The sequence below is a fragment of the Artemia sp. Qi Xiang Cuo genome, chromosome 6 (assembly GCF_049724085.1).
Source record: "Artemia sp. Qi Xiang Cuo chromosome 6, ASM4972408v1, whole genome shotgun sequence".
NCBI classification, from domain to species: Eukaryota; Metazoa; Arthropoda; class Branchiopoda; order Anostraca; family Artemiidae; genus Artemia; species Artemia sp. Qi Xiang Cuo.
This window is the reverse complement of record NC_142799.1, coordinates 65324595-65352083: the sequence shown is the minus strand read 5'-3', so window position 1 is coordinate 65352083 and position 27489 is coordinate 65324595. Positions and strand designations below refer to the sequence as shown.

The 27489-nt window shown below is 34.0% G+C and overlaps 1 protein-coding gene across 2 annotated transcripts in view; it reads right to left on the bottom strand.

The window, feature by feature from the left end:
* Positions 1-27489, bottom strand: part of sli (slit guidance ligand) — a 360459-nt gene that overhangs the window by 172809 nt on the left and 160161 nt on the right. For both annotated transcript variants that reach the window (XM_089090917.1, XM_089090918.1), the window contains exons 9-11: positions 22386-22457; positions 16645-16808; positions 4601-4739 (exon numbers count right to left, since the gene is read on the bottom strand). In XM_089090917.1, coding sequence (XP_088947043.1) covers positions 4601-4739; positions 16645-16808; positions 22386-22457 — 375 coding nt within the window. The remainder of the gene's footprint in view (positions 1-4600; positions 4740-16644; positions 16809-22385; positions 22458-27489) is intronic.

Here is a 27489-nt window from a genome sequence, read left to right as displayed (position 1 = left end):
TCTTAAATGGCAAAGTTGTGATAAAAATTACGAATCAAAATTAAAAAAAGCGCAGAAGTCAGATAAAAAGCCTTTCTCGTTATAGAACAAAATTGCTCTAAATGGGATAGTAACTTTTCTCTTTCGTTTTATTGTAGAGCATTGGACCACATTAACTTCCAGTTCATTACTTTCAATTTAAGGACAAACTTTTGGAATTGTTCCCGGCGTTTTAGATTTAAGGACCCTAATGTCCTTGTTGAGAGGAAGAAAAGTTTGTATTTCTGCTTGTTATAAATAAAGCTTTATCTTCATTCAGTATTTATTTTGTTGACTAGGGCAGGAACTTTCTTTTCAGTGAGATTGTTTTTATCAAAAAAGCAGGATCGTCTTTAAAGACAGCTAAAGGGCCTTAAGCCCTTGATATGGCAGCGATAGCACTGCGGCAACTTCATGCAGCAGTGTTGACTTTTCAGTGAGATTGTTTTTATCAAAAAAGCAGGATCGTTTTTAAAGACAGCTAAAGGACCTTAAGCCCTTGATATGGCAGCGGCAGCACTTCGGCAACTTAATGCGGCAGTGTTGACTTTTCCGTGAGATTGTTTTTCTCCAAAAAGCAGGATGGTTTATTAAAGACAGCTAAAGGACCTTAAGCCCTTGATATAGCAGCGGCAGCACTGCGGCAACTTAATGCGGCAGTGTTGACTTTTCAGTAAGATTGTTTTTATCAAAAAAGCAGGATCGTTTTTGAAAGACAGCTAAAGGACCTTAAGCCCTTGATATGGCAGCGTTAGCACTGCGGCAACTTAATGCGGCAGTGTTGACTTTTCAGTGAGACTGTTTTTATCAAAAAAGCAGGATCGTTTCTTAAAGACAGCTAAAGGGCCTTAAGCCCTTGATATGGCAGCGATAGCACTGCGGCAACTTCATGCAGCAGTGTTGACTTTACAGTGAGATTGTTTTTATCAAAAAAGCAGGATCGTTTTTAAAGACAGCTAAAGGACCTTAATCCCTTGATATGGCAGCGGCAGCACTGCGGCAACTTAATGCGGCAGTGTTGACTTTTCAGTGAGATTGTTTTTATCAAAAAAGCAGGATGGTTTCTTAAAGACAGCTAAAGGACCTTAAGCCCTTGATATGGCAGCGGCAGCACTGCGGCAACTTAATGCGGCAGTGTTGACTTTTCAGTAAAATTGTTTTTATCAAAAAAGCAGGATCGTTTTTTAAAGACAGCTAAAGGACCTTAAGCCCTTGATATGGCAGCGTTAGCACTGCGGCAACTTAATGCGGCAGTGTTGACTTTTCAGTGAGACTGTTTTTATCAAAAAAGCAGGATCGTTTCTTAAAGACAGCTAAAGGACCTTAAGCCCTTGATATGGCAGCGTCAGCACCGTGGCAACTTAATCCGGCAGTGTTGACTTTTCAGTAAGATTGTTTTTATCAAAAAAGCAGGATCGTTTTTTAAAGACAGCTAAAGGACCTTAAGCCCTTGATATGGCAGCGGCAGCACTGCGGCAACTTAATGCGGCAGTGTTGACTTTTCAGTGAGATTGTTTTTATCAAAAAAAGCAGGATCGTTTCTTAAAGACAGCTAAAGGACCTTAAGCCCTTGATATGGCAGCGGCAGCACTGCGGCAACTTAATGCGGCAGTGTTGACTTTTCAGTAAAATTGTTTTTATCAAAAATGCTGGATCGTTTTTTAAAGACAGCTAAAGGACCTTAAGCCCTTGATATGGCAGCGTTAGCACGGCGGCAACTTAATGCGGCCGTGTTGACTTTTCAGTGAGATTGTTTTTATCAAAAAATGCAGGATGGTTTTTTAAAGACAGCTAAAGCACCTTAAGCCCTTGATATGGCAGCGGCAGCACTGCGGCAACTTAATGCGGCAGTGTTGACTTTTCAGTAAGATTGTTTTTATCAAAAAAGCAGGATCGTTTTTCAAAGACAGCTAAAGGACCTTAAGCCATTGATATGGCAGCGGCAGCACTGCGGCAACTTAATGCGGCAGTGTTGACTTTTCAGTGAGATTGTTTTTATCAAAAAAGCAGGATCGTTTTTTAAAGACAGCTAAAGGACCTTAAGCCCTTGATATGGCAGCGGCAGCACTGCGGCAACTTAATGCGGCAGTGTTGACTTTTCAGTGAGATTGTTTTTATCAAAAAAGCAGGATCGTTTTTTAAGGACAGCTAAAGGACCTTAAGCCATTGATATGGCAGCGGCAGCACTGCGGCAACTTAATGCGGCAGTGTTGATGTGTCGTCAACAATATGTTCGTATTAGGATGATTTGTTTTAACTTTTAGATTTTGAGCACAAATGATTTTCCTAGTTTCAAGAGTTGATCTTGGAAATCTTTTGATACGGATTACTCTGCTAATGAAAAATGATACTAATGAGACGATACTAATTAAACGATATCGATGAAAAAACAATAAATGATAAGTGATGAAAAATGATATTGGAAAATTCTGATTTTGACTGTTTTCCAGTTTTTTCTTTCTTTTTTTTCCCGGTTTCAATTTTCATGAAGATATACTTTAGTCGATAGCAATGGTGGCTGAAAACAAAAGTCAGGCCTAAATATGGTCAAAATTGGAAGACCCAAAATGTATGCAGTACAGAGACTAACTAAAGTGAGAATACTGCGTCCATCTCGAGGTCGTATTGAAGAGGGGTACTGAACCCCGGCTCTTTTTAAGCGGCGGAATTTTTCAAGAGATAAGCTCCAACGAATCTTTACATATTCATGGGGAGGACCTTAATACCCTTTCATTTATAGAACAGTAATTTTTCGATTTCAAGACCTGCTTTCGTGAAATGTGCACAAACAAGGACTGAAGTTGCTTTTTACCACTTTAAATTCTAAAACATACCATAAACATAGAGAGATGTTCTTAAAGGCGTTGCGGAAGTGAAACTGATATTTTCGAGCTTTTCTTCACAATTTTTTTTTCAATGTCTTAATTAAAAGCTTCACCCATGGCTTATATATTTTTATTTCAGTTTATTTATAACAAGGCCGCATCCAGAATTTTGTTCGAGGGGGGGATATTTTCCTCTCGTGTGGAGGGGAGGGGTTGCAAAAATTTCAAAAAAATGCATTAAAACTTGTCTATATGCATTTTTGTTACGTTTTTACGGAAAAAATTTCGGGAGGGGTTTCAAACCCTGAGCCCCCTGGATACAACCTTCTTCATAAATGGAGAGGCAGTATTGTCTAAAAACTACGTAGATGATTATATAGTAGCATCAAACAAGACATCAGCAGAGACTCATTTACCGAAATTATCTTTTTAAGTGAACGTTAATATGTTGATATTTTAAAAACTGAATTTCTGTCTTCAATATTGGCTATATATGGGGGGCGGGGGTATCCCAATATTGTCAAAAGCAAAGAAGGAAATATAAATGACGGTGGAAAGAACTTGATTCTTGGTTTTGTCATGAAATATGGAAAATCGACTGGAGCTAAACCTTAGAAAAAAAGAGCAGCAAATAAACTAAGAAGAACATCACTTAAGCAAAAATAATAAAAATAAATTATCATAACACGACTACATCACACCCATCCAGGCTGAACTTCAAATTTACATTCTTTGTTCTGAAAAAAAAATTGGTTATATGGCAGGGTTGACATGATCTAAATTCCGTGGACAACATCAGATGGACAATATCAGGACCACTCGAGCCCTAGTCCAAAGATGTTATTAAATTACATTACTGACTCCGAAAAAAAAATTAAGTTATCTGAATAACCTGAACAGAAGTAGAGCGGACAGAGTACTACAATCCTTATTTGGGTGAGGGGTAGCATTATCTACATTCAATCAAGACCGTATCCAGGGTGGTTACTGGGTTTGAGGGTTTGAGGGTAGAGGGTAGAGGGTTTGACCCCCTACCCTCTAAAAAATAATGTCCAACTCGTAAAAAAGTAGCAAAAATGCATATACACAGATTTTCGATGTGTTTTGTAAAGTTCTTTTTGTACCCCCCCCCCCAACAAATATTCCAGATAAGGCCTTCGATTCAATCCTCCATATTGGCTTATTGGTTACGTTATAAAATTCATGGCAAGGTTTACCGAGAGTTCAGATCCGCTTTTCCTCTAAATCAAACTGTTACAGAGAAGATATAAAGCCTAATGAGCATTAACACACAACAATAGTGTTCAGATTTTATTTCTTTCATGTTCTCGCGACATCAACAAACCCTCGCAGCATTTCTACTTTTCAACAAATTTTACTACTTCCCTGATTCCAGAAACTTTCAAAGGATTTTTTATTCACACGTAAAAGTTTATTGATTCAGAAAAACTACACGGTCTGTGCAATCAAGTTTTTATAGTTGACGAACATAAACAAACTATCATATTTTCCCTTCTCATCAACTTGAGGCTCCTAAAATTTCTATTATTCCTAAAAACATTCTCAAGTCGGGGCGTAAAAAGTTCATCCGTAGCGCTACATGGTTTAGTGGAATTATAATAGATCTGCTTATCATTATTATGTTTAGATTATCTCTTCGATTATGATTATTATTCTGAGAAAAAATTATTTTTTGCTTTTTTTTCTTTATAATAATATTTGCTGCCTAAAAAAACGAATTTAAAAAAAAATATTACAGCTCGGTTGTGTAAGGAGGAACGTCCCGGGGAAATTCCTTCAAGCCTCTGCTTGAACAATCCACAGTCGTGCCTTCACAAGTGCAGGTCTTTGGGCATGGCAGATCTTCAAGACAAGAACTATATCGATATTCTTCACCTGGCAAAAGAAAGAAAATATTTGTAATTTTCTTAAAATAATTTTGAATTTTAGCTGTTTCACGTTGCCATTTCGTATCGTAAAGATATAAAGTGGGCTATGATTAGTCATCTAAAAAAATTCATCAATTAGAGTCAAGCTTATATTCTTACAGACCTTAAGTAAGCCAGTGGGATAGGCCTACTTCACCAATGTGAAACCACTGTCAAGATGTTGATAAATTGAGGGCTTCAACAAAGTAGGGATACAGATCCAACCTGTGAAGCTCGATTGTGGTAGATACCACAAGATGCCGATTCTAGTAGATTTTGAGGGTAATGACTCTGTTTTTTAACCTTAGGCATAAGGTAGGTGATGATACATAATTTTATGAAAAAATAATGTATGTCTAGATAATCACTTTTTCATATTAGCCGGCATTTTTAAGAAGGAGAACACACAATCAAATAATCTCGTGGTACTTAGCAAAAACGACGTAAATTATTTCTTTTCGTATGATTAATCTCTTTACAAAAAGTTTTTTAAGATAAGTATTCTGTTTAGCATTATTTTCATGCTTTTTATTAAAACTTTAGATAGATTTGTTATTCTCTGCTTCTTTTTGAATATTTAAGGTTTTAATAGCACCCTCATCTGACAATTTATCCCTGGTAATTATCTCTTATTTTCATTTTTAGATACTTATTATACCCTGTCTTAAAATTAATAAGAGAAGGTTCGTTTGGCATAGCCTCTGTCGGAAGGTCGTGGCGACTGCACTTTGAATAAATCTCCCTTTTAGATAATACTGCAGGCAGTTCTTTACTGCAGGCAGTTCTAACGAGCAGCAACATGGTGGGTGGATCTCATTGGCTTAGCTCTGCAAGGACTCAGCTTTGATAGTTCTCTGATGGAACAGACCATTCTGGAAGGTCAGTACCAATCTAAAAGGGAAATGGGACGCCAACAGGATATACGCAAACATCAAGATAGGCCAAGTTTTTTGCCTCTTGCTCCAAAGATCATTCTCTGAATTTTTGCGCAGTTTTATCTCTCTTTACTCTGCCCCTCCAAAAAAAGAAAAAAAACAAAGCTTCAACTACATCAGTTGAGTCCACAGTTTATATAATTATCCAGTATAATCTTTCCCTATGTCACCCATTATAAAAATCCGGACCAAGGTGCGAGTGCTCCAGAGAACGTTTTTGCAGATATAAACATAAGCGGCATTAGATCTTTTCACGGGTAGACAAAGAATAATCACCTACGGAACAAGTACTGACAAAACCACTTGGCCGGCTCAACCAATAAGTGGACAATAAGTGCAGAAATAAGTGGGAGGAGCTTTTTGTTCGCACCAAGAATGAAGAGCCAGAAATCATCTGCGGTAATCTTACTGGATAATTATATAAACTGTGATTGATGTCGTCCATAAAATAGCAAGAATGTAGCCAAATCATCAATGTATTGACCGATTCTATCGAAACCCATTAACAGTTTAGCAGTAAAGTTATAAAAACAAACACTCCTCAATTCCTTATGACTGTAAAAAATTATATAGAAAATCAATACAATAAACCCATCCCCGTGGTTTAAATAAAATCGAAACAAAACAGGCAAGAATTGCCGAATCTACACAAAATTCGTCATATTTTTGATAGAAAAAAAAAAGATTTTTGCAGACGTCAAGATAGGCCAAGTTTTCTGTGTATTTCTCCAAAAGGGATTTTTTTTTAATTTGTTTTGCAAATTTTATCCCCCTTACCCCCAAACAAAAAGTCTGGAATGTAAAATTAAGTTCTCGAGAACTGCCCCAAAACCTCAAGAGGGAAAAGAGATTTCAAAAATCTTTAAAATAGGTTAATTATGCGAAAAATATTTCATGAAAAATTGCAAGGAATGCTGGGAAAAAATCGATCTACAAGTTTGTACTGCCTGAGATGGTATTTATTTATTACTAGGACCAGTGGCATAAAAGTAGTTTGAACTGAAACATGACACAGCTTTGGCTAACTTCCTAATGCAGAAATATATTATTCACAAAACATTTCAAATTTAATTCTTCTTCTTGTTGTTGTTGGATTCTTACGGAGACGCTTTCGCATAATCTCATCAACTGAATCAAATTCCGAGCCCTGCAGTGCATTGCAGCAGCTGAGTTCGAACTCCAAGTCCCGTATTACCAAGCTGGTATCAGTCCCGCACCGGCAACACTCGACCAGCTTTTCTATCAATTCAAATACGTCATAGAGTAATGTAACGAATTCTATTGTGAATAATGTCAGTTAGAAACCGTTATATAGTAAATTCTGATAATAACAACAACAAACTTGTCACAAAAAATGAAACAGGGAAGAAAATAAGAAAAAACTAACATAAAGCAAGAGCAAGTTCATTTGTTTTTTTTTTTTTTTTTTTTCACTTCAAACTTAAAAACTTGATAATGAAACTTCAAACTTAAAATTTTCAGTGTTACAAACGCTAAAATGAGCGTTAATCTAGAAGAAGATTAAATAAAAAAATTTTTTTTTAACTGAAAGTAAGGAGCGACATTAAAATTTAAAACGAACAGAAATTATTCCGTACATGAAAGGCACTTTCCCCTCCTCAACGCCTCGCTCTTTATGCTAAACTTTTTAATAATTTAAAAAAATAAAGTTGTGAGACAAAGTCAAACTTTAGCGTAAAGAGCGAGGCCCTGCGGAGGGTAAAGCCCTTTCATATACGGATCGTTTTAAGTTTTAATTTCGCTCCTTACTTTCAGTTAAAAAAAACTTGTTTTTTTATTTAATTTCTGAACGTTTTTGAATTAACACAGCTTTGATTTTGGCTAACCGTACATGAATTACTAAAATGAAATTTGCATATTAATTTTACTTTTTTTGGCTAATTGGCTTACTCGAAATTTTCTTCTGACGTAACTTACGAATTAACTTACGTAACGAACTTCTACATTCGTATGTTTTTATTACGTATATTAGTGAGTTTACCCCTAGTCAATACCTTGCCCTTTACGCTAAAGTTCAAATTTTGTCCGAATCACAAACCCCTGAATAGCAAAGGCCGAATAATTAGAATAGATAGCTCTTTTGAAAGTACTAAAAAAAACTTTAGCGTAAAGAGCGAGGTATTGACTTGGGGGCGAACCCCCAAGTATATACGTAATAAACATATTAGTTATACGTAATAAATTCTGTTCGTTTTAAGTTTTAATGTTGCTCCTTACTTTCAGATGAAAAAACTTGCTTGTTTTTTTTTATTTAATTTCTGATCGTTTTATAAATGATACTGGGAAATCCGGCGCCACCTTCATAGAAATGTCCCTTCCCCAAGGAAACATCATCCATGGAAAGATCCTCCTTCTTAACCCCCTACTCCAACCCCCAGAAAAAAAAACCTCCTGAAAACGACTGTATACTTCCCAATAACCAATACTATATGTAAACAATAGGCAAAGTTCATAACTTGCAGCCCTTCCCCCAGGAACTGTGGGGGATTAAATCATCCTCAAAGACATAGTTATTAGATTTTCGACTATGCTGAACAAAATGGCTATCTCAAAATTTTGATTTAGTGACTTCGGGAAAAAATCAGCGTGGGAGGGGGCCAAGTTGCCCTCCAATTGGTCACTTAAAAAGGGCACTAGAGCTTTCAATTTCCGTTCGAATGAGCCTTCACACGATATTCTAGGACTACTGTATCGATATGATCACCTCTGGAAAAAAAAAAAAAAAAAACAACAAAGAAACGCGCATCCATGATCTTTCTTCTGGCAAAAAAATACAAAATTCCACATTTTTGCAGATAGGAGCTTGAAACCTTAACAGTAGGGTTCTCTGATACGTTGAATCTGATACTGTGATTTTCATCAAATTTACATGATTAAATTCTATGACTTTTGTGGCGTGTTTCCCCCTTTTTTCGAAAACAAGGCAAATTTTCTCAGGCGCGTGACTTTTGATGGGTAACACTAAACTTGATGAAATCTACATATTTGAAGGCAGCATAAAAATCTGATTCCTTTGATGTATCTATTGGTATCAAACTTTCGTTTTTTAGAGTTTCGGTTACTACTGTATTGAGCCGGGTCGCTTCTTACTTACCGTTCGTCACCACGAACTGTTTGATAATTCCTTTGTCAAAATAAGGCACCAAATAGAGTCATTTTTAACTTTTAAAACCCATTTCCCCAGCCCTTAAAGTATGTGACGGGATATTGTATTGACGGGATATATTAACAAGCAAATTCTATACTTTGACAGAGTATTAGGAAGACTAGAGGGCTTTTTTTGACAACACTGATCTACCTTCTTGGACAATTTGAGCACAGGGTTCAAAAGTAAAGTAATCTTGAGCCTGTGAAGTGTTTAGTTGAACTGAATTAACACGTCATCGAGTAAATAAAATTGTAGTGGATTATAATATGAAAAATAATAAGCATGAATTTGATACAAGAACATCTAAAGAAAATAATAAATAGAACAAAGTAAATGAAAGAACATAAATAACGAAAATCAAATTAAACAACAACAAGAATAACTGCATCTAGTATATTACACCAAAAATTTCATACTTGAAACGACAAAATTTTTAAATGAAACTTTAAATTGTGGAAAGAAGAAGTTATAAAAAAGTAAATTTATATAGTTTGTTACTTATAGTATTCATTTTTTTTGGTACTTGTGAATTAAACCAAACACCCTCAAGAATCACGCTTAGGTTAGATCTCAGAAAACCGGTTTCATAGCAACAAGGAGAAGTGACGGGTGATAGAATGCATTGGACTTTTATAATTTGGGCTATATTTTTGCACATTACGGGGGGCGGGGGGTTAGTTTAGATTGGCAAGGTTATGTTAGGTTAGGGGCGGTGTCCAAATAATTTACCCCCACCGCTTTCCCTTATTTGCAAATATGTAGCTCAAATTATATTATTATATAAACTAAAGGTTATATGAAGCTTATATTTCACTAGGCTTAACCTAACTTCAGTTCTTGGGTGTGTTTCGTTTAATAAACAAGTAGCGTTTTTTTTATACATATAAAACCTTGAAAATCACTTTCTAACATAAGAAATAGCCTGCGTAGAGAGAAAAAAAGAACAAATTAGTACTATTTCATTGCCAGACACGTGACATCTATAAAGCATTTTAGAGCATTTACTTGGGAATTTTATGCTCTTTTAGCTAAATAGAATTGTTTAATAAGCTATTTGGAACAAACAATTTTCAGATAATATAGATGTCTGCTGCAGAATATAAAAAGGCTAAAATTGGGCAACAAGACTTTTTTCCCTTTTTGGGAGACGTTTTTATTGACACTATGAAGTAGACAGACGTAGCATTTTATTCAAGTAGTTTTAAGAGCGTACGTGCACGAAAGATAAGCTGGACCTTTTTTTTTACAGTAAAGTGCGCATTTTCTTGGCAAGTATTTTAAATTTTTGAAACCTGAACTTTAAAAAGAGAATTTGTGAGCGGTAATCTTTAAACATATGTTCAAAGCTTGCAACAAATACACCTAATTGAAAAGATATAGCACACAAAAATAGCACACAAGAAGTCTGCCCCGACATTATCAAGCACATTATATATTTTTAACCAGTTTTAAAGGCTAGTAAGAAGTTCAAATGAGCTTTAAAAGTTTAAAGCTTACACTAAATACGCCTGCACTGAAAAATATACGCCTGCACTAAAAAATATAGCCAATATTAGCTTGAAAGGCCTGTTTTTTTCCAGTCCTTAAGAAGTGTGTATGCGATGTTATCAAGTACAATCAAGCACATCCTATATTTTTCTGGAGTCTTAAGGCTTTTAAGAAGTTCAAATGAGCAATAATTTTTAAATATATGTCAAAAGCTTGTACCAAATACACCTGCGTTGAAAAAATATAGCCGTTATTAGCTTGAAAAGCCGTTTTTTTGTCCAGCTCTTAAGAAGTGTGCCGCGATACTATCAAGCATATTCTATATATTTCCAATCTTAACGGCTTATAAGAAGTTTACTCTGTTAAAAATCTCGAATTTTTTTCGGGTTAAATCTTTTCTTGGTATAACAAACTTATCAAGGTTTTTCTGAATCGATTTTTGTTAAAAGAGGAGACTTAATCTGAGGATATTGACAAAAAATAAAAAGAGTTTGGGAAGAAGCAGTTGGTTTTGGAAGCTTGTTAGCTATAGAGCGTGAGCCTCGACAGCAAGACATTCAGTATCACTGTCCTAAAATAAATTACAATAACCAGGGAACATTTTACTTAACTGTTTTCATTAGTTAGTTTGTTTCTTAGCATTTCCAATTCTTCTTTCAGTAAAGAAGAATGAAGAATATAACGTACTTAATTTCATAATTAATATATTTCTTTCCAAAGTCTTTCAAAATTAAATAATATAGTAAAACTGGAATTCTTTTCAAAATTAAAACTCCTGTTCTTTCCTAACCCTCACGTTGTGTTCATTTTATTTTTAGTGTCAGGCATAGATTACTTGTCTTATTACTGTTATTTTGTATAACCAACAAAGTTGGGCATCTGCAGATTACCTTAGTTAAGTCTCCAAATTCTGTTTAAACTGGGTACAGGCTAGTAGTCTTTCATTTAACAATGCTGTCCTATCGTCCTGGGCATTTTGAATACAGTTCAAAAGTAAAAAAATCATGAACCATCATGGGCACCCATAAGGGGGACAGGGGTGCCAACACCCCCCCCCCTGGCCGAATAAAGCTGCCTTATATTTTTATATTTTTGTTTTGAGATTTGTATTATACAGCATTGGAAGTGCCGATTAGACCAGGTAAGCCTCCCCCCCCTAAAATTCAGCTTATGGGCATCCATGTGAACGATTAAGTGGTTATTTTTCATACTAAACTACTTAACAATACAACAATTCATACTAAACAATAACAATTTCATACTAAACAATACAAAAGTACAACTAGAAGTTCTAGCTGTTAGTTCATACTCTTGTTATACTCGTGACATTTTAAAAATCTATTCAATCGAGTGCTAAACCCCACTTCTAGCTTTAAAATAATTTAGAAAATTCAAAGATATTTTAGAAAATAATACTTTTTAGTATATTTCACTTTTATGATTTTTTACTTTTTTAATAAAAGGAGGAATTATGTTAGGAAGGAGGAATAAAAAAGCACTGGAATTTCTATAAAGTTAAGACTATTTTAGATTAGTCCTTTTAATATTAGGTATTAAAAGAAAACATTCCCTCTTTCTGAAATTAAAACGAAAAGAAGCTTTAAAGCTAACATATGCAGATTAAAAGATATATTGTTTAAATATGAAAGGGTTGGAAGACTCTTTGAAGTGGGATGAAATATACCATGAGACGTCGAGCAGATTGAATAAAAAGTGGAATAGTAGAGAATTTCAAAGAAGATTTATTAGTATTTTGTGGAGATTGGTATTTGAAATGTCAAGGTAAATATCAAGGTAAAAATAATCTAGATTTCTGATATATTACCTCACATTTGATAGTTTTTTAGATTTAAAGCTCTTTTTAAAAAAAGAGGAATAGAAGCTTTGGAATGTTTCCGAAAGTTCCGCTTTGGAAGTTGTTCCAGCTTTATGGGATTTCAGGTTTTATTTACAAAAAGAGGAATCAAAAAGGGTAAAGGAGGTACCAACCACTATTAGATTTAAATTGAAATTCCGAATTCATTAAAAAAAATTCCAAAAAATAGTCTCCTTTCCATATTTTAAAGTACCATGTGAAAATGAAATCTGGTTGTTCATATTGGTTAAGTGGAGTGTTACACAGCCCTTTTAAAAAAAGGAAATTATTACTATTTTTTTTTTTTATAAGAAAGACCTCCATAAATAGTTATGCAATTTTTGGTAATAGCGGGTACCAATATCATAGGCAGCGCAACAGCGCTGCCTAAGTAAAGAACGCTGTTGGCACAATGTATTTTTTTTTAGTTTTTTTTCCCTTTAGACCAGGCCACTTCGTATCGAAGGAGTTGTCGTAAAAAACTTTGAAAAGGGCTCATTCAATTGGAAATTCAAAGGGCTAGTGCGCTTTTTAGTAGTCGAAAGTGATTGGAGGGCAACTAACCCCCCTCTCACGCCCACCTTTTCCCCAAACACATCCAATACAAATTTTGAGATAGCCATTTTGTTCAACGTAGTTGAAAGTTCTGAAAATTAGGTCTTTGAGGATGAAAACCCCCCCCCCACAGTCCTCAGGGCAAGGGTTATAAGTTATACCCTGGGGGCATAGAAGGTTGTTACAGAACGCGTTGTCGAAGAAACTTAAAAATGGGCCCCTTCAATTAAAAATTGGAGTTGCAAGGGTCCCTTTTCACACTTGAAAGAGATTGGAAGACATGAACACCACTTTCCACTCCAACCATTTCTTCACACCCATCAAGTCAAAGTCTTTAGATAGATATCTTGTTCCATGTAGTTGAAAGTTCGGGAAATGACATACTTAAGCAGGAAACTCCCCCCATAGTCTTCATGTCCCTATGATTCAGTCCCTATGATTTTTAAGAGCCCGAATAATTTGTACTTTACTGAAAAAATTCTTTTAAATGTTTTCACTTTTATATCTTTAAGAAATCAAATAATAATTCATATTCTGCGGAATAAATATTAGCATATGTATATTACAATAGCAATGGACATTTTTTTCAGGAAAATTCTTTAAATTTTTTTCAGTAGACCACAAAATTTATTATAGGTTTTAGAATTTATAAGGTTTTGAATCATACACGGATTAATTTATGCTCGTTTTGAGTTTAACTTATTTTAATGTCTGTTTGTTTTGGGTTTTATCTGTTAATTGGTAATGATTTGTGGTTGTTGTATTCTTTAAAGATTACTTTATTTAATTTTTGTTCATTTTTGGTTTAATGGAGTTCTTTACTTTTTTTTGATAAACTTATTTTGTGCAAAAAGTTTTTTTTGATTAATTAAAAAAAAGAACGTATTTGAAACATTAGCTAAAATAAACAGCATAAGAATGTGCAGCTTTCCTTTGAAAGTGCGGCTGTCTTTGAGAATGAAGAGACAGTTGATGTTTCAATTCTTGCGGATGAAAAGCGTTGTTAATTTTAAATGATTAGTGTTGCTTATTGTCACACGGTTCAAAGTGGCAACACTGACGAAAATGTACTACTTCCCAAAAAACTTCATAAATTCGAAACAACCAAAAAATCTTAGGAAGTCTCGGATTTCAGGAATGAATAGACCTAAGATGGGTCCACAAGGGGGGGGGGGACATTTTAATTTGATGTCCTCAGTATCTCGTTCCAATTGTATCCGTGAATTTTTTACGGAAAACTAAAACCATGTTTTATTATAATGAACCGAATTGAAAATTATAGGGATCGTCCTGTAAATTTGAAATTATAGGAATCGTCCTGTAAATTTAGTGTACTAAATTTTCCCATTGGAATTTTTTATCCCATAGCGCTAAACTAAAATTTCATGTTCTTCCTTTTTGGCCAATTTTGTCGGTCAATTTAAGTAAATTCAAGTTTTAGGTCAATTTTGTCGTATGACAGTAATTTATGATTTGGCAAGCTGACTTGAAGCATCAAATCAGATTCTTTTTGCATGCAATATTACTAGTTTTATACAGTTTTCCATGCTCATGGAAACACTCTAGCTAAATTCAAGGATAACTTTCATGACTTTTTTCTGCTTTTAATTAGGCCTCTCCGCAGACATTTATTCCGCAGTGGGGGAACTTCAGTGGAGCATCCTAATTCTTTAAATACCAGAAAACTTAAAATTAAAATTCATACGTAATTATCAGAGGGTCGATAAAATTATGAAATTCCACGGGAGCTCGGCCCAGAGACCTCTGAATCCCCTCTAAGGGCCCAAATCAAGCAAATACCACTAATATATTTATTTTGCTTGAATATTTTCACAATATTCAATTGATTCGTCCATACCGATCGGTAAACATATTTTACTGAATTTATTGCCATAGAGAGAGAGGGGGAGAAGGGAGAGAAAAAAAGAGAGGGGAAGATGAGGAATAAAGACGGAGAAGAAAAGGAACTAGAAAAGGTGAGAGGAGGAAAAAGTGAACAATTTCAGGTACACAATGAAAAACGTATAAGAAAAACGTATCTTTCATGAAGTTGATTCGGGAAAAATGATGTTTTGTGGGAAAATATGGACGTTTTGGACCACAATGCTATTTTATGAAAGACTAGTCTAATAGTTCTGCCATCTCTTACACCCCAAATAATCTAGATTTCTTATATATTACCTCACATTGATTTTTTGACTAGTTCCTCCCCCGCCCCTGCTCTTTCCAACTCCAGAAGCAACACTGTGCACAAAAGAATAAGTGTAAGAGAAGGAATTAGGAAGAGAAAGAGGGGGTTAGTAACAATTTGAATTAGGAATTTAAGACAAACGAGGAATTGGGTAAAATACTTTTGCTGAATTTACTGCCTCAGAGAAAAAGGGGGAGAAGGGAGAGAAAAAAAGAGAGGAGAGGAGGAGGAATATAGACAGGGAAGAAAAGGAACTAGAAAAAGAACTAAAACAAGACGATTAGACGATTATCAATATCTTGCGAACTATAATCGAAATCTTGGCTGGTATTTTTAGAATTTTTTTTTTCCAAAGACTAAAAGATAGGTTAGTTTAAGATCTTTCAACTATGAAAAACCAAATGGCTATCATATTATTTTTATCGGATATCTTTGGAGAAAAAATAGGACGTAGCAGGGGCGTTAGTTGTAACCAGTTTTGGTCCCTTAAATAGGGAACTAGAACTTCTAATTTCCGTTTGAATGAGCCCTCTGTTGATTTATAGGACCAACGGTTCGATACGGTCACTCCTAGGGAAAAAACAAACAACAAATGAACAATCATCCTTGATGTTTCTGATGCGCATCCTTGATGGGCTTGAAACCTCGAAAGTATGGTTATCTGATTGGTCGTGTCTGAGGGTTCGATTCATAATGATACAATAACTTTTTGGGTGCGTCTAACCCTTTTTTTTTAAATCAGGTAAATTTCTCAGGCTCGTAGCTTCTTATTGGTAACATTAAACTTTGTGAATTTCATACATTTGAGATCAGCATAAAGCCAAATCTTTTGATGCGCTAGTTTCTATCAATTTTTTTTTTAGAATTTTGGTAGCTGTTGGGCCGAGTCGCTCCTAACTTATAGTTCATTACGACGAACTATTTGATTTCAACAGTAGGTTTTAAGACAAACTTTGACTATAGTTTAAAGAAAATAGTAGATTAGACGACTATAACAAGGCCGTATCCAGGGGGGGGGGTAACCCGGTTTGAACCCCCCCCCCCCCTAAATTTTTGACCGAGTCGAAAATAAGTCGAAAATTAGTAAAACCTAGGTAAAAATCAGTAAAATTAGTCGAAAACTGAGTCAAAAACCCTCCCGAAAAAAAATCCTGGATCCGCCCTTGAACTATAAGACACATATTTTTATTGAAAGATGCCCTATTTTGGTATTTTGATCTGAAAAAACGAAAATCTGCCTCCCGCTTAAATATATTAAAATAAAGCCTGCCTCTGTCTCCCTAAACTTTCGTGAAATGATGCCACAGTCTGAGAACAATAAAAAGATGAGTAAGTCAATTGTAAGCCAAACTTAGCCAAAAGTAACATTTGACCGGACAACTCTGCTATTTAAAGTGACCTCATTGAATGTACAAAAAAATGTCCACTTGGAAAAGTGCAATCGCTGTATAATTGATGTAAAAAAAAAGATAAAAGATAAATGTTTCCAACAATTCATGGAAATGAAATGTTTTTTGTAAAACAAAAATGTAACCCTGGAATATTAACGAAGATTTAGGACAATATTCAAAGCTTCGAAACAAGCGTACAAGCAAAATTCAAAACTAAAGCTATGATCATGATCAGGTAAAACACAACCCAAAACACAACCCAAGGAAAACACAACCCATGGATTAATACCTGTGCATTTGGGTCGCAGTTCTCTTAAAACAGATATCCTTTTCTTTTGCATTTTCCTTGGGGTGTGGCATCGAACACCGCTTGTTTCAACAGGATTTTTGTGAAGGTAGTCAGAGAGCCATGTCAGCGCACAGTCACATTGGAATGGATTTCGAGCCAAGTGTCTAAAAAAGTATAATTTATTATACTCACTGTTTCTATTATGTTTAAGAGGTAATTACTTGGCAAAAGCAAAAAAAAAAAAAAAAAAAAAAAAAAAAAAAAACTGTCGTCCTAATCCAGCAATTTAGACAAATGTGCACTTGAACGAGGCTCTCACCTTACCCATCCATCCAACTACCTAGGACCAAACAGTATACCCAAACCATCAACCAAATTATTTATAAAAAAAATCATTTATTATTTACTTAATATATTTATTTTTTATTTTGTTTATTTTAGGCATAAATTATTTTTTATGCCTCCATGTAGTGTTTTTTTTGTGTGAAACAGACAAATTTTTTGAACGAAGAAGTTATTCTTTAAGAGTTGTTGCTGCTTTTTGGTTGTACTTCTCATGAGACAATTTCTGAGCAATTACGAAAATATATTCTAATATTACATGGGAAAAATTTGTATTCAATTTTGCTACAAGGTGAGGCCACTTCTAATCCTTGGGTAGGTGGGGAGGGTCAAAATATGAACAACTGTAATTCACTGCTAATATTTCTGAGTTTTGGAAAGAACATCCCTCCTCTTTTATCTATTCCTTCAAACTGGTATGATTCTTTTCGGCAAAACTGAGCTTAAAGAAAAAAAAATGAACTTTTGCGCAGATTTAATCTTTTTTTTTAAAAAAAAAAACATACAAAATTTTATTAAAATAAAACAAAATTTGACAAATACTTAGAGGGTATCTAAAAACAAATAGACTGATATTATTCTGCCCCCCTCCCTCTAAATTGTAATTAGATAATTTTCGTCTTTTTAAGTGATAATAATGCCATTGAATAATCCACTTTTTACACTTTTCATTTCTTATAATGAGTAAATTTGTAGGTACCAAGGTATGATGTTTAGTAAAAGAAAGACATTTAATGGACCCTTAAATCACAGATACAAGGGAATACATGGACACAGAGAACATTAAGAAGCCATAATGTTCACAATTTTCTTGCACTTTAAGAGCGAATCAAAATTTGTGAGTAGATCTAAATCAGGTAGTTTTTATTGAGATTTAAACACTTAAGTCTTGAACAACATCTTGCATAATTTACAAATGAACTTTTCAGATGCTAATCTAACCAAGCCCACTTTTTAAATTATTTTAAGTTATGTCGTCAAAGCCTCTGTTTGTCTTTTAAACTTGTACCACAAAGGCAATCCTCAAAGAAAAGGATTAATACCAAACTCCGACCAAAAAAAATGTTTTCCCCGAGACCTTTATGGTTAATCAAACATCAAGAAATCCTGAGAGTTATTGTCAAAAATTGGTGCAATATAGCTAAAACAAAAAATCTACTCTTTGGATTTTATCAATCTTTGTTTAATGGACATTGTAAAATTGATCTCAGATAAACTAGAATCTCATGGAGTGCAACTAAAAACTTCGTAAGCCACCCTACCAATCTAGGAAGACCAAACACAACAGAACAAGTGCAACATTAAAAAAAAATTCTCACAGAAGACGTTTTTGAAAAACTTTGCCTTTTTCCTATCCTTGGAGTTTGTTTTTCAGGCTTGCTCCCCTCTGAAATTTTTTTGTGTGTGACTTTGTGGAAAAATGGGCATATTTTTTAATGGAGTTTGAAAAGGCACAACTTGTAAAATATGTTACAGCTTTTAGAACCTACTGATTATCTTAATCTATATAATTCAAATAAATTAAACCCATAATCCTCCAGCTAGTAAACATAATTTGAAAAGAGTTGTATTGAATTTACAAACTGATGAAAAGTATATATTTTTCAGATTTATGAAGTTGAAAAATATGGCAAAATGTCTTTTACAGAAATCAATTGACGATAAAAAATTCAAATTTCGTCGTTTTGAAAACAAGCTCAGATTGTTTATATGTAAATTTAACAAGTACTTTGCTGGTCAGATCTACACTCCAACAGCAAATTTTCTATGGCCCCGTTAACATCTAGGAAGACCAAACATAGCATAGAAAGTGAAATATCTGGAAAAGAAAATATGACACTATCTCTCACAAAAAGTATTTTACAAACTCCCCGTGGAAAAATGACATTCGCAGTCTTCTAACGAACTTTGAAAAGGCACAGCTTATAAATCCAACAAAAATTTTGTTTCTAGTGATTATTTGAATCTAAAACATTCAAAATAAAATAAAAACCAAATCTTAACCGGAACTGAAGTGAATTATCTTGTATTAAAGTATAAAAACTAAACATATGTGAAATGCAAGAGGTTTTTATCAAGGTTATTAATTCTTTCTTTTCTTCAATATTTAAGAAGGTTTCGACCTCCAGCCCCCCCCCCGCCGAAGAGGAAACTGAAATAAATTATTTTGAATTTCAAGTTCATGTGCAACTTCTAACAATTTCAAACTTCAGTAATCTAGGTCTAGCCTCGCAACCACCATATTTCAAAAATTCATTTACTACACTATCAGGACTGGATGCCTAATTATTTTCTTACTATTTATTTTATGTCTTCACCCTAATGTTTTTGGAAACGAGTAAATTACAACAAATATTACAACAGAACAGTCTTTTTGTGTCTGTTGTGTCATACATGTTGGTTATGATATTGTTGTGTTATTTTTCTTTTCTATTTTTCACTTCCGCAGTATCATTTTCAATGTTCACGTGTGGGTTATAAATAAATAAACAATAAAAATAAATAGTTGAGAAATTCAGCAAAATATATTGTATTCAACTGACGAGAAGAAATTCAGATTACATCCTTTTAAATTCGAGCTCAGATTTATTTAAACCTAAATTTAGCGAACATGTCACTAAATCGTTATTAACGCTCTTCAAAAGACATATATCACCTTAGAAGAGAAGTCACACATTCCGCACGCTATGGTGAACAATAGAACCCTATCAACAAAATCAAACACAACAAAATTCCAATTCAACGATAAAAAAACAAGGGCACCCACATAAAACAAACCCTATGGGGTTTTATGGGGATTAAAATAGGTTTTTTAGATTTACAATCCTGAAAACATCATGAATATTCGGTTACTGGATCAATTGTGTCTGGTGAGGCAGTTAAATTCTTTTGCCATTGTCAAAATTTGTAAAAAACATTCTTGCGAATAATGATGACTGGCGAGCTTTATGGCAATGATATAAGAATTATAGGCAAAAACACAATTTTTGTAGATGCAACAACGTTAGGCGAATACTGAAGAAGGACAATCAAAAGTGGTTTCTGTAGAGCGTGGCACATAATCTGTTGTTCAAGAATCTGAATGACAGGAATTTCAGAGGGATCATAAATTTTTTATATCATGGCATCAAAAGCGCAAAAGACTTGAAAAAAAGAGAAAATCCTGGAATATTAATCCGCGAGGCAAAAAAGAGGAGGCTTTAGAAAGGCTTGACGGATGAGATTAAAAGAAAAAGTAAGCAGGCATTCTGAACGTATGGAAACAAGGAACTACCTGGATAGGGTATGTAATTGATATTACCAATTTAATTGATTGTCCGAAGTTAAAATTTTCAATTTTACATAAAGGTGAGGCGAAGCGTCAAAATTACATAATTTCCGAAATGATACGAGGCTAGAAAAAGAGATTTTCTGAAAAAGTGGAAATATTGTCAGGTAGTCTAGTTGTAGAGTCTTCACCACTGACCTCGGTCAACTGGTTCTCGATGCTGCTGCAGGTAGAGTCTAGCGCTGCCTGGTTGGGTTTCTCAGAACCTTTATGTTTAGAAGGAGTTGATATTTTATTTCAGAAATGATCATGACGAGCAAACTTGCCGAAATTGCGTATTAAGTCATAGAATAATGAAAAGATTAAGCCCAACTGAATACAAAACCAATTATTGTTGAAACGCCCTGCCAGGCTTACCTTACCAAACAGCCGTACCTGCTCTCACACTGCTTGAGCCTAACAGGTTGCTAGCCTCCGCAAACCCTTTACATAAAGAAAAAATTGAAGATTAAGAGTGTAATTTAATGCCTACCTGTTTTATTCAAGTCATATTACTCAATGTGAGTACGTATTGCTAATAAAATTTGCAGTTACAATAAAATGAAAAAAAAATATTAACGGACAAAAACTCATAGCTAAAACAATGAACGTTTTTTTCTAAGTCAACTGAATTTATTAAAGTAATTCTTAATTAGAAGCTTAAGCCGTTATTATATTTTTGTTTGATTGTAATTATACGTGGGAGGGTAGTGGGGTCTAGGAAATAATTTTAGATATAAGTTTATGGTTACCTCTTTAAACGTGGCAACAGCTGCATTGGCTACCAGCGCCATTAGAGGAGAACATGGAACACTAAATGCATACCATGCCAAATCTTGATATTGCCTTCACAGAAGGGAAATCCTGTCAACGATACTATCTTGCCATACAGGTGGATTCGTTACTTAGTTCATTATTTATTTAAATCCGAGGTATCAGTATATTTGTACAGCGCAATAGTGCAGCACACTTTGTGCAATAATTTTATGCACCGCAATAGCCTGTTATGGTTTTAGGGTGCCATCATATACAACGTCATATACCATATAATAAAATATTCAATACGGTGCAATATAAATACCATGGCTATAAACGAGGCTAAATGAACCAATTCAATTAAATGAAAGTAAACGTTTTATATATATAAAATATATAATTGAAAAAATATATATTGAAAAAATATTGAATATTTTGAAAAAATATCTTTTTTCAATGGAAATAAAAAAATACAGAAAAATATATATATAACCAATACACACAAAAATTATTAAGGACAGAAAGAATATCAGTAATATAAAGTAAAAAATACTGGAAACAAAGGGAGGGGGACAGAGATCAAAATTTTGTCCCAATCAAATTAAAACAAAGACATTGACAAGTGACACATTAAGCTTTAATTTTGTAGAGGTCTGGTGCCATAAATGATGTCACAAAAGAAACGAGCGAGCTTCTCATGGCTTATCGCAATTAATCTTATGATGTCACAAAACGATTTCAATAACTTGAATTTCCTAATTCTACTGCATCAAAGTGCTTAACAGAATTTGTTATACTTAATTTTTTCCATCATACTTGGCAGCACATTAAGATTAAGTAAATTCCAATAAGTTCTTATACAGATATATAATTTCTATTATATTTTATTTTAGCGAAAAACAGAAACAGAGTAGAATTCAATTTTACAAGCCAAAAGCTAATAGTATGTATTTTTTTAAGTCTAAAAAAAGGCTTATTTGCGAAAAGTTAATTAAACTGTTCCTCAAGTGATAATAACTGCAGTAAATTTAAATTATTTATTGCTTGTCGTTTTAATTGATTGCAATACGCAGTAAGAACCGAGGACTGCGTTTAACAAAGCGCTTATGCTAATAGTGAATTGGAACAAACAAGCATTACCAGGTGCTAAAAAGTACAATTTTTTAGGACTATCGCGCTAAAAGTATAATCTAAAACATCACTTTGAAAATACACTTATTTAAAGAACTCAATACTCAGCCACCTCAAAAAAGCCCTAAAAAGCCGTACATGCGTGCCATCTAGTAAAACTAGAAAGAACAAAATGGTAGGATTCAAAATATGAAATCATACTTACAAGGTCTGGATACTTTCAAGAGTATCAAAGGTTCCGTTACTTAAAGTCTGGATGTTGTTATCGTACAAGGACCTGAAAAAGGTATTAACGTGAAAATTTTCGTGTGTTATATACCAATTGGTATTGATATCTCGTATTTGAAGCATTGTACAGAAAAATACTTTCGTAGTTCCAGAATTTTTAAATTGTTCAGAACTTTCTCCATCATACGTAAATTGGAGTTTTGGAGAAGTTTTTAGAAAACTTAAAAGACTTTTTGAGAAAACCTTCTGGAAAGACTTTTTGAAAAGTTTTTGAAAATACTAGAACTTGAATAAAACCTTCATAGTTATACGAAAACCGAATGAATTTTATGGAAAATACTGGTAATTAAATACTGTTATCGAATAATTTTGTGTTTTAAATATTAAATTTGTTTGAAATATCATAATTATAATTCAACTTGCCAAAAAGCGTGTTGGAAGACAAGCAAAAAAGAAAAGATGTGATGTATACCGTTTTATATAAGTCCCCTTATCTCCCCCCCCCCCCCGAAAAAAAGTGTCTTGTAAGTTAGGACTCGATCCTACAGCCCCGAGGCAAAGCAGGGTATTGGTAAGACAGAAGTTGTATTTAATACATATGTTATACATATGTATTAATACATAGTTGTATATAATAGTTGTATATAATACACATTAATGAAGAATAAAACTTATCTTATCTTATCTTAATAGGACAAATTTTGGTAAGAAAATATTTGGTATGAAAAAAACTTTCCAAGTTACGTATACAAATTATCACATTTTAATGAAAGCTATTGACCGCATACAATCTCAGCAACGAGATAAAGTTACTTGCCTTTAGTTAAAAAATGAGAAAAACGTATACTCTCTTGTGAGCAGCCCAGAACCCACTAACTTATCTGATCTCCACTCTCCGGAGAAACTGGTACTACCGTTCTAAATCAGTATGTCATAGCTTTCAGATGCAATCGCTTATATATAGCAGATGGATTGTTTTGCAAACACTGTAGCACAGTTCATATAATTATCCAGTAAGCTTATCGCAGATCATTTCTGGTCTTCGTTCTCGGTGCGAACAAAAAGCTCCTCCCACTTATTTCTGCATTAGCGGGTTAGTATGAGAAATGGTTACAACTTGCATTGTTCGTAATTGCAAAAGCAGGAAAAAACTTGGTGAGCCTGCCAAGTGGTTTGCAAGTGTCCCATCTCACAGGTATAAATTAATTTATATACAAATTATGACTTAATCTATTATTACATACAGGGGACTCAAATGATTGGCCTATGTAGGATTTTGTAAAAAAGGAGGCTGGGGGTTGATGAAATTTGTGGAAATAAGGATTTTTTTTTTCTTCTAATAAGTGGTGGAATAGGTGTGATGGTTTCAGGGGCGGATCAAGGATTTTTTTGGGGAGGGGGGCGCAAAGTAGTTTGATCTGGCAAACTAACGTTAGGAGCAAGTTTAAGTAATGCGAACTTGCGGTAATTACATAAATTAGACTGCGTTAGACTATTATACGGGGGTAACCCTCGCCCCCCCCTTTGGATCCGCAACTGGATAGTTTATCCTTTTTTTTCACGTCGTGATATTTTTATTCTCAGTTTGTAGTTCCTGTGATATTTGAAAAATCTAGTTACCTGTTTTGGCTGAGAGCCTAGATATGACTAGTTTTGTTTTCAATCAATGTTTTCATATGAAATAGGCAGACCTTTCCTGAACTTTAAACAATTAACACCTCTGTTTGAAAATCTTTGCACTTTCTGAATTTAGATAGCGATAAGGGTTCCTGATTGATTACCGCCATACCAATTATTCTCCTTTCCTTTTTTATTCTTTAATAATAATTTCTGGTCGTTTTGAATTTGAATTATTGTAGGCTTCTATTTCTACTGATCTTAAGTTTAATATGGCCTTTACTTTTCTTTAAAAAACTTTCTTTTTCGTAAAGTTTTCGTAGCGTATATATATATATATATATATATATATATATATATATATATATATATATATATATATATATATATATATATATATATATATATATATATATATATATATATATATATATATTTATATCGGCGCGTACAAACAGCTCCTCTCATTTGATCTGCCATCAGCGGTCCAATTACCCTGGAACACGTATTTTGGCAGAAACTTTCTCAAAATGCCTTTGAAACCAACTTGAGACTTCGAAACCTATTTTTAATTCCTAAAAACATCTAATAATAACATTACACTACTAACTACCGATTTTCATGTATGTATTGGAATAAATTAATTTCTTCAAAATTAGTGTTCCAACGTTGAAGCCAAGTTTCGTGTCCAAGAGAAATCTGACTTGTCTACCCGTGAAAAGATCTGATACCGCCTATGTTTATATTTGCAAAAACGTGCTCCGGAGCACTCGCACCCCGGTCCGGGTTTTTATAATGGGTGAGATAGGGAATGATCATACTGGGTAATTATATGAACTGTGCACTGTAGACTGTAGCGTCTTCTTTTTCCAAACATGAAACACATTTGATACCACGTCTAAAGACTCTGGGCCGTGTCGTCACAGCCTAGTTCAGTTGCTACTCGGCATTCAATCTGGTTTTTCCATAGGTTTTTCCGAAATTTAGTAAAAAATAGTAAAAAGTCATGATTTATAGTAAACAAAACTTTTTTTTATTTTCCTTGAATTCGGGGAAAAAATTGTCGAAAACATGACAATTTACAATTTTCGCTTGTCTGTTTTACAATTCTGACAATTTTGCTTGTCTGTCTCAGAGACAGACAAGCAGATCACCCATTTTCATAAACAGACAATTCACTTCCGGCGTCTAAAGGTCGACAAATCAACTTTCTGTGTATCAAATCTTACCAACTAAAAATGAAGCTATAATGACACTTGGATTTGTGATGATTGGGAATCTATTGGAATCAAAACAAAGCCAACCACCCAAGGTGATTCAGGTGAATCTCCTCACGTTTGAAAATTTTTATTGAGGAAAAAGGAGCCTTCTGAGAGAAATTAAAAGTAAGTAGAAATGTAACGTTATGTATATATATATATATATATATATATATATATATATATATATATATATATATATATATATATATATATATATATATATGAACTTGTAGGTTTCCAGAATTTTCAGTCATACTATGAAAACGAAAGAAAAGAGAAAAAAAAGAAGAAGAACAAAGATTCTGAAAATCTTATCGATTATCCTCCTATAATAAAAATCGATGGTTGATGGTGCGCGTGCGGCGTAGCCGCACGCGCAAAAATTTTTTTTGAGCATTTAGTGAAAACAGATGCGATCTAGTAAATTTTTCCTCTCCGATTTAGTAAATTCTTCCAGGTCGGGGTGGCAACCCTGATCTGTTTCACATTTTTTTAACGGAGAGCGGGAGAGTATAGCCTTTGTTGATACTGTATATTCTTGTCTACTGTGTTTGTAAAGTATTAGCATTGAAAAATTGGGATAGAAATATTCTGTATCTGAAATACTTGATATTTAAGAAATATATTCGCAATTGAGTTTGAATTAAAGTTTAAGGAATTGCAAAAGTATATGCCGACGCGTCTTCGACGTAATACCTTCAATTAGGTATTTTTTTTCAAAGACCACACTACCTTTCTATGATGAGCAAATAAACGTTCAAATGGGTTTTAAGTCCATTTATTAGACAGTGAAAACAGATACAAAAATCTGGATATTCCAACCATACAGCAGTCGTCATTAGCAGAAACAGTAAAGTATTAAAAATAAAACTAACATATTTATAGAGAACAAAATAATAACAAGTGTGGTCGTGGAAACAAAACCTAATTGAAGGTATTACGTAAAAAATACGTCGTGTATATAGGGAGATGTGACCAGTCAAGTAGCCTATGTAACTGTAAATTCATAAACATTCCATTTGCAATTGGAAGAAGAAGATGATTTTGCCACCTTCACTAGAAATTCAGCTTACATTTAGGCAATATTAAAGGAGAAATTTACAAGTCAAGAATTTGGATGAGCCCATTTTTTTAACTCTTTCAGGCAAATCTAGTGAATGAACCGCAAGTTATTATTTTGTTCTGTATAAATATCTTAGTTTTAATTTTAATACTTTAGTGTTTCTGCTGATGACGACCGATGCATATGTAGTCGAAGTATCCAGACTTTTGTATCTGTTTTCACTGTCTAATAAATGGACATATCCAAATTTGAACGTTTATTTGTCCGAAGTGTCTTTTTATTGTTTTTGTATCTTGAAAAAATATATTATTCCACTTCATGTGTAAGACTATACAGAAGATATCCGGCCCAAAAAAGGTAGCGAAAAGTAATAAGTAGCGCGGGAGCTTGCCACTCGGCAGGAAGGGTGCCAATGAACTACGGTATCAGAGTTTAAGAGAGGTTTCATGTCTAGGTATAATTTCTGTTCGGTTATAGCCACGTACGTACATCCCGTACTCAAACCGGACTGCTGGTACTTTTTAGATATCCCGACCCCACTCAAGAATTTTGATCTGTAAGATCTGAGAAAAACGGGTCTGTCTGTAGGCAGTAGGTTATAATTAGCATAGTCTCAATGAAAAAAATAGGTTGTAGGTATATTTTTATTAAATATTTAATATATAGAGTTTATTAGGCTAGGTTAAGTTAGGTATTTAACATAATGCGTTCTGCGCGGCCTGCTTTCCATAGTTTTCTTCTGTAGTTTCCATAATTTTGTTTTTGAAGTATTGTATTTTCATCATATTTTGGTATATTTCATTAGGATTAACCTAACTTCACTTCTTGGGTAGAGTCGGGATATTTAACAAGTACCCAACTGCTCAACGTGGCGGTCAGAGGCAGTTTTCTAGGTTGAACCAAAGCATCGTATTAATTACTGGGAGCATTTTCAATCCCAAAATTTTCTGACGGTTTAGGCTACAGATTACCCTAGAATTATAGACTATATCATTTCTCAATCGAATAGTACTGCCAGTTACCCTAATACCGGTGAATTACACTTTCTGATCAATTATTATTAATTCATGTTAGTTCGGCAAAGATTTGTTTTAAACCTTATGCCAACTGAAAAAGCCTTTTAGTTACACTCCCGTCTA